The following is a 13,872-nucleotide window of genomic DNA, read 5'->3' as shown; positions in this document are numbered from 1 at the left end:
GGCTGCTGCATTTTTAATAGAAAATATAATGTAGAAATTTTTTTAAAATCAGGTGCTCTGTGGATGTGTATAGTCTTAAATCCCCACTGCAAGTTGGAGCAGAAGTCCAGTTGGCTAAAACAGCTGAAAAAATGGAACAGTGTGGATGTTTGTCCCTGGGAAGATGGAAACCATGGAAACGAGTTGCCCAATTTAACCAATGCTTTGCCTCAGGGTGCAAATGCTAACCAAGGTGAGCCTAAACCATGTACATTGACTGTACATGCAACGTACAACATAACCTCTCTCTTACATACTCTAGCCTTGCAGAATTCAGCACTCTTTCCTGGGAAAAGTAACCTTCTTGTTGAGGACCGACCAGCCAAAATCAGTTTTACTAATACTGTCTTTGCAGAAGAACAAATAGGTGGTTTTTAATTGTACTGTGGCTCTAACATTTTCAGAGCAAGTGTTTTGTGTTTCGTTAGGTCTTCTAACTCTTCACTGAGTGTTTCTAAATATTGTTGCATAAGAATTGGATGTCCTTGAAGTATATAAAAGCCTGTTGTTTCTTTGCTTGACTGTAACCTAGTATTCCTTCTGGTATTGGGGTTTTCATTTTGCTTGCAGTTACAAAGCCTTGATAGCTATTTAAAGAGAGATCTGTTTAAACTGCATTAAACTTGTATTTGAGAAACTAAAGCATCTCTGTCTGTGGGACGTGCTGTCTGCATTACGAGGTCTGTGGAGGGTGCAGCTGTAAAGCTGCCGTCTTGGAGGAGGTGTCTTTTTGTATTTGATGTCATGCTTTCTAATATAAAATGTGATTATCAAATCTGACAGAAGCTTTGTACAGTCCTCTTCAAACAAAGATGACTACTTTGCTAATAACTAGGCAAAATGTGGGGTATTTATGCAGGTAAAACTGCTCATAATCCTCAAACCATCAGTAATGATACATATTGCATATAATTGCAATAAAGTAAAAATTAAATTTCTTGGTAGGGGTTAGATCTGCACTTAGTTGGGTTTTTTGTTGTTTCTTTTTCTTGGAAGATTACCTCTGAAGGAAAAATCTTGATTCATTATTAAATTTCACAGGTAGCCAGGGAGATAAGTTCTTTCAGCAAATGACTCCTTACAGAGGTATTTTTCTTGCTCATGATGTTCAGACCAACCTGGGCAGGGTATTGATAACTCTGACATGGCTTCTGAACATTGATAGATGTAGTGCCATGTCAATAGAGAAATTTTGCCATAGGAAGATGTCCAGTGAGGATTATGTCACTCCCATGGCTTCAGTACCTCAGTTTATCAATAGTATTTGTATATGTTCATGACCAACAAAGTTATACAAGTGCTCAAAGTTAATGTCACTTTTCAAAAAGAAAAACTACAAATCAAATCTTTTATGCAGTTTATCCCTCCTTCATTCTGACTAATCTGGATCTAAGGAGGGACACTGGGGATGCTTGAGCGCCATAGAGTTTCTAGCTTATTTTAAGGGAGTTTGTACTTGGTGTTGAATGTCCTTCACCTCTAGCAGTTCTCTGTGTAAAGTCCTGTCTACCATCAGCCATGCTGGTTTCTAGATGGCTCTCTGAGTGCAAGATGAATGGCACACACTTCGTCTGAGCTCTTGGGTAATAATAGGATGTGAAATGTCATCTGCAGGCTGCTTGGTGGAGAGGGGGCAAGGCAGACTGCCATCAGCTGGGGGTTGGTGAATAGGTAAAAGACAGGAATACTGTAAATGATTCAAGTATGAATGAGTAAAAAGTTGATGCAGCTTTCTGAACCTGTGAAAATGACAGATTCATCGAACAGGCCACATCGGACAGTGTTCACTCGAGCCATTGAGGCATGCGATCTGCACTGGCAGGACAGCCACTTACAGCACATTATCAGCAGTGACCTATACACCAACTACTGTTACCATGACGACACTGAAAACTTGCTCTTTGACTCTCAGGGGTGGCCCCTCTGGCATGGTAAGTGGCTAAACCGGAAAGATGTTTCCATGACTTGGTGCTTTGTTCATTTTCTGTGGCATTATTTTGAGGGGGGAGGTGGTGGAGAGATGGGTGAAAAACCTGGCAAAAAGAACAGAGGCTCCCTTGAAATGTTGGCTCAGAAGTAGTCCTTTAAGTCTCTCTTGCATAGTTTTAAAAACAAAACAGAAAAAAATTTAAACAAAAAAGCCCTTTTGAGTAACCTAGCAAAACAGGCCATGGCAGTTATGGAAGCACTGCTATTCTTCAATTATTTTTTCTGTTATAGAACACGTTCCTACAGCCTGTGCGAGGGTGGATGCATTACGATCTCATGGATACCCACGAGAAGCACTGAGGCTAGCAATAGCTATTGTTAATACACTAAGGAGGCAGCAGCAGAAACAGCTGGAAATGTTCCGGGCTCAGAAGAAAGGTAAATGTGGGGAAGAGGAGGGCAAAGGGCATGCAAGTTGACAGTAACACCAGGAACTTCGCATGAGGAAACTGGTTTTGAAACTCAAGTGAAAGACATGACTTCTAACTCTTCAGTCTGGGTAGTGCTAATGTCACATTCTGGATGTTAGGGGTTTTCTGTAAACTGTGTTGTGAGCTGTGCAGGGCTCTTACCAGCCTTCTGCAATATAACTGGCACGATAGGGCATTTGTTCCAGAGGTTTTGGTTACACAATGAAAATAGTCACCCTATGTAATTTAAAGGTTTTTGAACAGGACTTTGCATTTGGTATGTGAGGTGTTTAATTTTTTTTCTCTGACCTGTAATTTTGCTGAGCTTTATATTCTGAGGGGTAAGCCTGAAGTTGATGTTGAGGATATCAGTGAGGCAAAGTCTGAACTACAAAAAATCATCAAATTTGGCAGTGTGTTCCAAGAGAATCTCTTATAATGCTTAAAATTTTAGTTTTTCTGAATAGAGGGGCATTGAGTTTTTGGTGGGGTTTTTTTGTTGTTGTTGTTGTTTGATTGGCTGGGGTTTTTTGGTTTTGAGTTTTTTTCATTGCTGTTTTTTATGAAATATTTTGTGGTATTCCACTGAGCAATACCATTGATTTTTTTGAAGGAGTGATCTCCTTCAGGTATAGTTTCTATGTCATGTGATCCTTGCTACCCAAAATAATTCTGCTCTGAATCTTTTGAGTTTGAAGAGGCAGTGGAAGGAGGGGATGGCTTTGTGAAGAATAGAAGAATGTACGTGGACAAACTGGAATTACTTTCTGAGTTGCTATGCTAATCCTTTAATTCAAATTTTATTTTAGGTCTTCTCTATTACTCTCAGCTGTGTGTATCCTCATGCATTTTAGTCAAAAATACCAGTGTGAAATCATATGTGTGCATTTTTCAAGTGTGTGTTCAGGTGTTTTCCCAGAAATGAGCACTTAGAAGACAAGATATGCACCTAGCTGAAAAAAATTTATCTGCAGTTCTTATGTGCCTCTGTATTTTTTTCCCACGGAGCCAAGGAATAAGGGTTTTTTTGAACACTGTTACTAAGAAGGGAGGTACCTGTGTCAGTGTGTGCGTTTGTACCACTGGCAGGTGTGAGGAGTCTGTTGCAAGTGTGCTGGTTGTAATAGTGCTCCTTTTCCTTCCCAGTTGCTAGTGCAGCATGTAGGCATTCAATACCTCTTTTAAGTTCCTTTCCTTGTGAGCAGTTTCCATCCTGCCCTTAAACAAAGTAGTTTGTTGTTTCTGTGTTGTCACTCACTACTTTTTTTTTTTTTTTTTACTCTCATGGGGAATTTTTAAAATACTCTCTTTTCATACCATAAAGTGTGCTGCTCTCTATAACCAGAGGAAAACTGCAGCTATAGCCCAGCTTTAGACTTTAGTTCAGAAAACACCACATGTTTCTACTTAGCTTTTTTCGTGTGACTGATCTGATGTCCATGGAGCCACTTGTGTGATTTTAAGTTAAATGTCTCTGACAAGGTGATTGAAGCCTTTGGTTGGCATGACACAAGAGAAGCTCATAAGTAGGCACAACAGAATAAGTAGAACCAAGTGAATCAGTTAAGAAGTCACTCTCATGAATCCTTCTTGGTAATATTCTTTCCTTCTGCCTGTCTTTAGTACATGCTATTTGTTAGAAATACAATTATTTACTTGGGTTTTTTTCATATTACGTATCAATGGATGCTTTAAAAAAACCTCTACCGTCCTGGCAGTGTGTCTCTGTTTCAGTATGTAGTCCCACACATTTAAATAGGGGGAAACAGGACTTAAAAGTTTAATGCATATGGTTACTCAGATATATGATGCTTTGTGAACAAGGGAGAGTGAAGGGAGGTACAAGTTAATGTGTGACAGGCAGAAAAGCAGGGCAGCCATAATGGCTTGTATACAGTTTTTAAAGGGTCACCAATAATGCATCTGATCTCTCATACTTCAGTTGTGTCTGTATGTCTAGGAGGAAGAAAGCTGGGAGAGTCAAAGGGGAGTTGTTGCCGTCTGACTCAGATTTGGGGAATCTCTTAATACCTGTTACCACAATTACAATTCCTCCAGTTTGTTGCACTAACATTTTTTTCTGTGTTCTAACCAAGTAATGGGTAGGGGCTACAGAAAAAAATTCGTGAAGGTATTTGTGGACTGAAATCTTAAAATGAGCAAAAATACACTTGATCCTATTAAAAGACAATTTTTTCTTGTATACCTCATTTAAACATTTGATTCTTTTTCTTTTTACGTAACCATCATCCTGAGTTCAGTGCAGAGAGAGGTGCTGGATAAGCTCACAATTTATGAAATTGGAACATATTTTAGAATATTTTAATTTATTTCAGTTCTATCAGATTAACTTAAAAATGTAAAAAGGGTACTGTGTCTTTTTGAGCGAGGAAATCATTGTAAATATTCTACCAAAAAAGTCTTTGTTGTAATTCTTCAAGCAGACGTTTTTAGAAGAGTTCTAGTAGAATCAAGGAAGAGATTTGAAAAGACATTGCCATTGAAATTTTTGACCCATAATACACTTTGCTAGTGCTCAAAAAGGTTGGCTTCCGTTCTTTCTCTTTTCTTATTCCTCATTTACATATTCACCAAGGGCAGTGAATTCACCCTGAAATATTTTCTGTGCAGAAGCTACTGGAAATATTTTCAATTCTGTACTGAGAGCTTTTTCAGCAGTTTTACTTGTGTGATTGTTTTGATGGGCTAATGTGAGCTCTCTTTCCCTCCCTCCCTCCTCTGTGTGTGTTTTTTGCCACAGAACTTCTCCACAGGGGAGCAACCTCAATAACGAATCTTGAAGGCTGGGTGGGACACCCTCTGGACCCCATTGGCACCCTTTTTGGTAGCCTGATGGAAGCCTGCAGGGTGGATGATGACAGCTTCCATGGATTCTCCGATTTCACGGGTAAGACCAAGCAAAGGCAGCAGTCTGGTACATTTCTTCATTTACTAGAGGTATTTTTCTGTGTTGCCTTTTTGAATCAGTTTCAAAGCCACTGTTTTTATAGTATAAGAGCTCACATTTGCATTCCTTAGGGAAACAGAATCAGAAGGGGGAGAAAATGTTTAAAGTAAGAAAGCACTTAAAAATTACCAGTTACTCATTCTTGAAGAAAATTCCATATTTCACATTTGAAATAAAACCCAATACAACTTCGTAGCAGCAGTCTTCTCCACATGCATTGCACTGTCCTCTTTCCGAGAAATTGTAGGAAATCACTGGAGCAGAGTGTTGATAAGGTTGGAAGGCACCTCTGGAGATGATCTAGTCCACCTGGTCTGCTTGTAGCAGGGTCATCTAGAGCAGCACAGTGCTCAGGTCTGTGTCCAGTTGGGTTTTGAATAACTTCAAGAGTGAAGACTATACAGCCTTCCAGGGCAACTTCCTGCAATGTTCAACCACCCTCATAGTTAAAAAGTGTTTTCTTGTGCTCAGATGGAATTTCCTGTATTTCAGTTTGTGCCCATTGCCTCTTGTCCTGTCACAGGATACCACTGAGAAGAGTCTGGCACTGTCTTCTTTACATTCTCCCATCAGATATTTATACATTTTGGTAAGATCCTCCTGAGCCCTCTCTTTTCCAGGCTAAATAATCCCACCTCTGTCACTCTCATATGTGAGAGATGCTGCAGTCCCTTAATCGTCTTTGTGTTCCCACACTGGATGTACTACAGCATGCCCATGTGCTGGGGAGCCCACAACTGGACACAGCACTCCAGATGTGGGCTCACTAGTGCTGAGCAGATGGGCAAGATCACTTCCCTCAACCTGCTGGCAACACTCCTAATACAGCCCTGGATGTTACTGGATTACTTAGCTACAGTGTACATAATACTCCAAAATCACGACAAAACACTTAAAATTGGTAACATACATAGTCTGGTAGGAGTTGGAAAGTACTGTTGCTGTATCAATACGTAATTTAGGATAGGGATAGGATAGGATAGGTACAGCCATTTCAATGTCAGTATTTGCTCCCTGGGAGTTTAGCTGATTAATTCCTTAGTCTCTTCCCACCTTTGGGGGAGCTTCTTAACACCACTAGTATGGACAGAAACTGGATTCATTTTTTTACCTGGAGCTCTTTTATATACACATCCACAGTCTTCTTGGGGCTTTGTCTTAAAACTCCTTTTATTCAATTAGATTTTCTTCAGTAAACTTCTACTCTCCTACCCACCAGTTCTGGAAAAACTTTTAATTAAAAAATTTGGAAATCAGATTCTCTGCTGTTACTAAAAAACCAAAACAACCCCATGAAATAAAAACATTGTGTGTTGAAAAGTAACTTCCTTCTGCACACGCATATGTGATCTTCCAAGTGCATTCATCCTTTCCATTTGTTGCAGTTGCCCATCTCCTTACATCTGACAATTACAACTTTTTGTTCCCAAATTAGACTGTAAAGTGCTACAAGCTGGAATAGCATTTTGTCGTATGTTGTGTCTGTTAAATGCCAAATGAATTGGTAGCACTCTTTAAAGCAGTTGATGGCTTGACCTGTGTGGAATTTGCTTGTAACTGTTACTAAAAGTAGGACTTCTAATGTTAACAATATGCATTTTTATCATAAACACGAGTGTAACAAATTAGAAGCCTGGAAAGAGTGCTAGCAAACAGAGCATATATTAAAGGTGTGGAGTTCCCAGGCCTATTGTATTTGCACAGTTCTAATAGCTTCAGCTGAAATCTATGTAGGTGTATAAGCACTTTTCCCTTCCTCTTGCACATCAGAGCTTTAAGGAAATATAGAAATGGGTGGGGAAAGAAATTGGAATGGATCTTGCAATTTTGGCCTCATTAACACAAAGCTAGAGGAACTGCCTTTTTTAAAATTGTGCAGTTTAAAAACAAAAACTTTTATTTTTACTTGAGTGGGTTAATTAAAACCAAATTCTTTTTGAGTATTTCTGCTATGTGGAATTAGATGACATATTTTAGATTTGAGTGTTGTATTTTGAGACTGGCTAATAATTTAAATAATTTTAAAACATTCATACTAACAGTGGAAGCTTTTGTGTATGTGGCATTGTAGGCAGATTGTGGGTTAAAATGGTTTGCTGATGTGTTTTTCTTTCTGTCACCCCTTACAGAGAACCTGGGGCAATGCAAATCTCTGGAGTACCAGCACCTGCCTGCACACAAATTCTTAGAAGAAGGGGAATCTTACTTAACACTGGCTGTGGAAGTAGCATTGATAGGGCTGGGACAGCAGCGAGTAATGCCAGATGGGTTGTATGCACAAGAGAAGGTTTGTCGAAATGAGGAGCAGCTCATTTCTAAGCTACAGGAAATTGAATTGGATGATACTCTGGTGAAGATTTTTCGAAAACAAGCAGTCTTCCTATTAGAAGGTAGCTGAATATAGATGCTAACTGCTTCTCTAAACTGTCTCCACTTAAACAAGCACACAGAACTAGTGTTGCTGTAGAAACTGTCTTACATGCTTCAGAGGGCTTTTTTACTTAGAACTCCATTAAAGTTTTTATCAAATCTCTTACAAAAATTGACATACTTCAGGTGTCTTATGACTGTGGAGATAAGGCATATATTGACCTATAAACCTTTTGTTTTAATTTTGAATACACTTCATTCTTTACATTTGTTGCATGTCATAATCTCAATAACCTGATTATACACTCCAGGCTAACTATTATATTATGTAGACATCAGTTATCAACAGTTCCTAGGTATCAAAATTCTAAGTATTCCTTGTATTCTGCAAAAGGCACTATACTGGCAGCTTTATAAATGTATGAAGATTTTGACCACTGTTCCCAAGTGAAGAGCTCAGAAAATTCACATGTAATTGCTGAGGCAGAAATGTAACATTTTACTTGTGAAAATCAAGAAAACTACTTGCCTTTTAAGTTTATATCATAGGTGAAAATTAAAATATTTGGTCAAATATTGTGGCTTAAGGTCTGGTCTTGTGCATATGTTCTGACCATGGCACACAATTTGTGTTTTGGAATTAGGCAGTGTTGAAATAGAATCTGTACACAGGAGGGCATACTTTTGCCTTAACTTTTAAATAGGCTTAACATGTAGCACTTGAACATCATGTTCAGAGAGTGGTGGCATGGGTTCCAAGGTTGCCTTTCTGGCTTTTGTTCTTTTTGAATGGAAGAAAAAAACTTCAGGGGAGCAAATTAGCCAAAGGCATAGTCCTGGTTTTGAGTGCATGCACTTGGCTTGAAGGGAGTGTGGTACTGCCCTAGGTAAGTTGTGAAATTGTTACACAACAGTCAGGTTTTGCTCCTTTTTTGTAACACGTTAGTCTTTTAAAACTTTGTCTATTATGGAAGAGGTACACAATATGTTGCTTAGGGTTCCCAGCTCTAAGTCACTGTTTTTACCCAGATTTGAAACTGCAGAGAAGCTGCAACATAGGGAGAGTTTCCATCATGGTGTGACTGTACTGCTGCTTTATAGCCTTTGGACAAGAAAAGCTACTGTCTAGATCTAGATATTAACATGAAGGATTCCTCTGGATTATAAAATCAGTTTGCTGCATCTGTTTACTGGTAAGGATGCTTTATGAGGAAAAGGCAGGATTTCTCTGACATGTTTTCTGATAATTTAGTTTACTACTTTGATCACTGAAATTTTTAATGTTTTCTTAGTTGATCATAGCAGGAAGTCTGCTAATAAAACTGCCTAAAGAATTCCCATTGTGAGCAATGTGCAACGATTGTCTTGCATTAGTGTGAGATGAGGAATCTGGCTTTCCTGCAATAGTTTCAGTTAGGCAGAAAACTCCATATTAGGCAGAAAGTGCCTGCGTACATGGAGGAAAAGCTGTGCAATGATTTAAGGTGCTAATCATACCAATTGTGAGTTTTTAGTTAAAATTCTGTGGATACAATAAAGAAAACTTAGTCCAATATTAAGCCAATTACTATGCTGTTAATGCAGATAAATGCATGCTCTATATAGCTACCATTTGAGTGCGTGGGAAAGCAGAGCATAAGACTGTTTTGCAAAAGCTGTTCTGATTTTTTGCTTGACTGCTAAGTTAATAGCAGAATATATTTTCATATAAATGCTTTGTCATGTATTCTTTGTGTCCTCACTGGGTTTCTGACTGGACCACCAACCAGCAAACGTACATGAAATGGCTTCTTTCATTCAAGCAATGCCAGTTTTGAATGGCTTTCAACTTCATTTTAAATGATTATGAGACACACTGTCACCTACTAAATCTTCATTGACATTTCCTTTGCAATTAGCCCCACTCTTTAGAAATGCCCACCTATGGAGCTCAGAATTTTTTTGTGCCTAGTGATTTCTATCCTCGCATGTTGTGCTAAAGCACCAGTCAAAAATGTTGCTGAAACAGAAATGAACTCTCACAGCCGGCCATCCATCCATCCATCCATCCATCCATCCATCCTTTCAAGTATGATGTAGTCTCTAGTAGAAGTAGTAGTAATTTCTGGGAGTGCTGGGTGCTATCTGTGCATTAATAGTCCAGTAATATGTAATATAAGATTCTTATTCTGTATTTTGCCTGAACATTTAATGCCTGAACCTCTTGTCTCTGAAGTCAGAAAACTGTTTGACATAGTTTTCCTATTAACAGGAATAACAGTCTTAAGTATTCAGGAAAAACGTAGAAATAGGATTCATATGCACTGTGAACATTTGAAACTCAGCAAGTAAATAGTTGCATTTAACTTTGTTGTTGTTGTTGATCATGATGCTGCTGTTATCAAGTTGAAATCTACACTTTACTGAATGAATAAAATCCATTGCCCCAATAATGAGGATAATTTGCACATAAAAAAATTGCAGTTTTTAAATCATGTGGGTATAATGGGCTAACAGAGCCAGTTTTGGTGCAGGATCTGACCTAGTGTTCATCACCATGGAATTGTTCAGGTTGGAAAAGACTAATAAGATTGTTGAGTCCAGCCATTAACCCAGCCACCACTTTGTTCACTACTAAACCATGTCCCTAAGTGACACATTGGCACTTTATTTGAACACTTTCAAAGATAGTGGTTCCACCACTGCCCTGGGCAGCCTGCTCCAATTCCTGACCACCCTTTCAGTTAAGAAGTTTTTCCTGATATCCTGTCTAAACCTCCCATGGCACAACCTGAGGCTATTTCTTCTCATCCTGTCTCTGGTTACGTGGGAGAAGAGACAGACCCCAAGCTGACCCCAGCCTCCTTTCAGACAGTTGTAAAGAGTGATAAAGTCACCCCTGGGCTTCCTTTTTTGCAGGCTAAACACCCCCAGTTCCCTCAGCTGCTCCTCACAGGACTTGTGCTCCAGACCCTTCCCCAGCTCCATTGCCCTTCTCTGGACTCTCTCCAGCACCTCAATGTCTTTCTTGGAGTGAGGGGCCCAGAGCTGGACACAGCACTCGAGGTGTGGCCTCGGTACAGGGGGACAATCCCTGCCCTGGTTCTGCTGATCCAGGCCAGGATGCCATTGGCTTTCTTGGCCATCTGGGCACACCCTGGCTCATGTTGAGCTGCTGTTGACCAGCGCCCCAGGTCCTTTTCAACTGAGTAGCTTTCCAGTTACTCTGTCCCCAGCCTGTGGAGCTCTCTGGGGTTGTGACCCAAGGGCAGGACCTGGAACTTGAGTCATGACCAAGTCCAGACCAGTGGGTTATTTAAATTCTAATGTCAAATGAGACATTTGAGGGATCAGGTGCTGCTGTGGTGATTGTTCATGTAATTTCAATTAAAGATATGCATTTTTCTACTGTCATTGTTCTTTTTTTCCTGGTGAATTTGTGATAAAGCACTGGCACACTGATGGGGTGCATGGGTATTGATGTGCATAACTGTGTGGAGGCAAAGCTAGGATTACGACTTTCTACTTTTGCATACCAGGCATGTTGAATTAGCCCCATGGAGTACTGTAACCATTCTGTCATTTGTATAAGCACTGGTAGTGTGTTTAATATATTACAGTTTGTAGTCAGTTTTGTTTTCCTAAATAATAACATGGTATTTAATATACAAGTAATACATTGTATGTGTGTGATGTGTTATATATTTCACTGAAAATAGCAATGCAACTCCACCTTTTGTACAGCAGGCTCTATCTTTGAATACCACTTCTAGCTGAAGGTGTAGTGAATGCTTTTAAAGATTCAGAAGCTGGGGTTTAGCAGTTTGTAAAGACTGACATTCTGTTTCTTTTTCCTGAGGTGGACCATATAGTGGCTTAGGTGAAGTCATCCATCGAGAGAGTGTTCCAATGCACACATTTGCCAAGTATCTTTTCACCTCTCTCCTACCTCATGATGCTGAATTGGCATACAAAACTGCACTGAGAGCCATGCGGTACGTGTTCGTGAGCTGTCCAGAAAGAGCATGAGTAGTGGATGTGGAAAGGGGGAAAAGGTTTGGTAATCAAGACTTAGTCTCTTTTTCTAAAATATGTGTTCTTCCATTCAAGGAGGTACTATTTTGGTTCTGTCATCTATAAAAGTAAATGGTATCTGTAGTAACTATATTATAATAATTTATAAATGTACAATTAGTGTTTATTTAGACTTGTAAAACAGGATTTTCTGTTTCAAATACTTCTAGAATCCCACACCGGGGGCACAAGATTTTGTGTTATACAGCCACTTTAGCACATGCATTCTCCCACCTATGTGGTTGTGTGTGTATATTGGTATTGGTAATGAAATAAGGAAAGAGGTATTCCACCATAAATCTTGACATTGTCTGCTGCTTAGTCTGCTCAGCAGGACAATTTGTTTCCCTGGCCTTCTTTATAAATTGACTCTTAATGATAGATTTGAAACCATGTAGTGTGGTCAGAGCCTGTACATTTTTTAGTGCGTCATAGCATCTTGGCCTCCTGGGTGAATGTTGGGATTTAAATGGAGTGCATCCAATGTTCGACAAACAAAATTTATTGTTTGCCTCCCATTTGTCTTCAGTAATCAGGAAAAAGATATTTGTCGGGTAGTGTTCACTGTGTGCTGTCTCTGTCTCAGGGTCGGCCAGATTGGTAATGATATCTAAGAAAAGACTTCTGAATGAGTTTTCGAAGACCTAAATGATGAGTGATAAATCTGTTGTCCACATAGAATGCAGGGATGAAAGTGGTCTCATTTGAATTGTCTGCTCACTATCAAGAACCTAGTAGTTGATGATTGACAAGGAATAGCCACAGCTGAATACTAAAAGCAGTCAAGTGCTAGATTATAAAAAAGAAAAAATGTTGAGTTTTCCTGGTCATTATCACCCAGCATGATTGCGCACTGATTGAAGGACGTCCTATCCCCATGAAGAGTATTTAGCTTCATCGAACGGCTTGTGTCTGTATGGTTTGGAGGTGTTTGTTCTGGAGCTACTCCCTCCAAAAAGCTAAACAAGGAGAAAACAATTCCTGTGTTCAAAGGACTGAATGGGAAGCCATGCATAAGAACATAATATAGCTACTGTCAGTTCAGGCCAAAGGTCTGCTCAGCCTGTTGAGTATTTTCCTGCCTCCAAGAGTGTCTAGGAATGGATGTTATGGGAACAGTCTAAAAAATATGAAGAGTGACCTTGCATAGTTGCTGGTTATAATTAGCATTTTAGGAAATTGATTGATGTTCCGGTTTGGCCAAATTTAGAAATATATCCTCTGAGGGAAGGCACAGCCACCCCTCCCCCACCAGGTTCGGGAAAAAATAAATTTTCCTCAAAGGAAAGTGAAGGACATAAAACTATTTATTTGACAAACACATGGGAAAGGAAAATAATGCTAACTAATAAAATCTCTCGTTGTGGAGGAAAAAACCCGGGAAAGTGTTCGAGTCCTCCCTTTGGTCTCCTCGGAGCTGGGGCTTGGCCCAGTGTTGGGGTCCCTCCCCCGCCGTGTAGCCCTGGGAGAGGGGCCCTGAGGGCACAGACACGGGGTTTCCCTGCCCCTGCTCAGCCTCGTTCCCATTGGTTGGTTTGTGTTCCCTGCGCGGGCAGAAGGACCCCTGGTCCCGTGACTGGGACAGTTCCAGGGCAGAGCTCCGGCCATGCGGCTGGAGAAATAAACATCTCTGAAACATCTAGCAAGAATCTGTCTGTCCATATATATTTCCTTTCCACGGGACTCCTGGTTTGATATATGCGTGTTGCGGTATCCCCACTGCAACGTCTGTGTGCATGAGGAATGCTTTGGTGCAAACGTTAGGTGAGAGCATGTAGTCTGGGGCATAACCTAGACAGTCTCTGAAAAGTCATCATCCTCCTACAAGTCTTCAGTTCATGCATGGGGATCTATACTCTTTCTTCTCCAAAAGGGCACCAGGACATTTAACTCAAAATCCTGAACCTCCATGATCTTACTAGGTTTTGTTTCCAATGACTCAGGGTTTTTTTAGGTTTCCCTCTAACCTGCCTTCCTTCTGCATCTGTCCCAGTGAGAGATGACTTTCTTAGGTTAGGGGCCTATTCTTCACTATAATGTTAC

The 13,872-nt window shown here is 40.0% G+C and overlaps 1 protein-coding gene across 2 annotated transcripts in view; it reads left to right on the top strand.

Moving 5' to 3' along the window:
- Positions 1 to 13,088, top strand: part of ZSWIM6 (zinc finger SWIM-type containing 6) — a 99,758-nt gene extending 86,670 nt beyond the window's left edge. For both annotated transcript variants that reach the window (XM_039567347.1, XM_039567346.1), the window contains 6 exons: positions 53 to 232; positions 1,794 to 1,970; positions 2,260 to 2,406; positions 5,200 to 5,346; positions 7,536 to 7,796; positions 11,615 to 13,088. In XM_039567347.1, coding sequence (XP_039423281.1) covers positions 53 to 232; positions 1,794 to 1,970; positions 2,260 to 2,406; positions 5,200 to 5,346; positions 7,536 to 7,796; positions 11,615 to 11,784 — 1,082 coding nt within the window. In that variant the 3' untranslated portion in view covers positions 11,785 to 13,088. The remainder of the gene's footprint in view (positions 1 to 52; positions 233 to 1,793; positions 1,971 to 2,259; positions 2,407 to 5,199; positions 5,347 to 7,535; positions 7,797 to 11,614) is intronic.
- The last annotated feature ends 784 nt before the right edge of the window (positions 13,089 to 13,872 follow it).

Source organism: Corvus cornix, chromosome Z (genome assembly GCF_000738735.6).
Source record: "Corvus cornix cornix isolate S_Up_H32 chromosome Z, ASM73873v5, whole genome shotgun sequence".
In the NCBI taxonomy this organism is placed as follows: Eukaryota; Metazoa; Chordata; class Aves; order Passeriformes; family Corvidae; genus Corvus; species Corvus cornix.
Note: the sequence above shows the minus strand (reverse complement) of the source record. Positions and strands in the feature narration are given on the sequence as shown.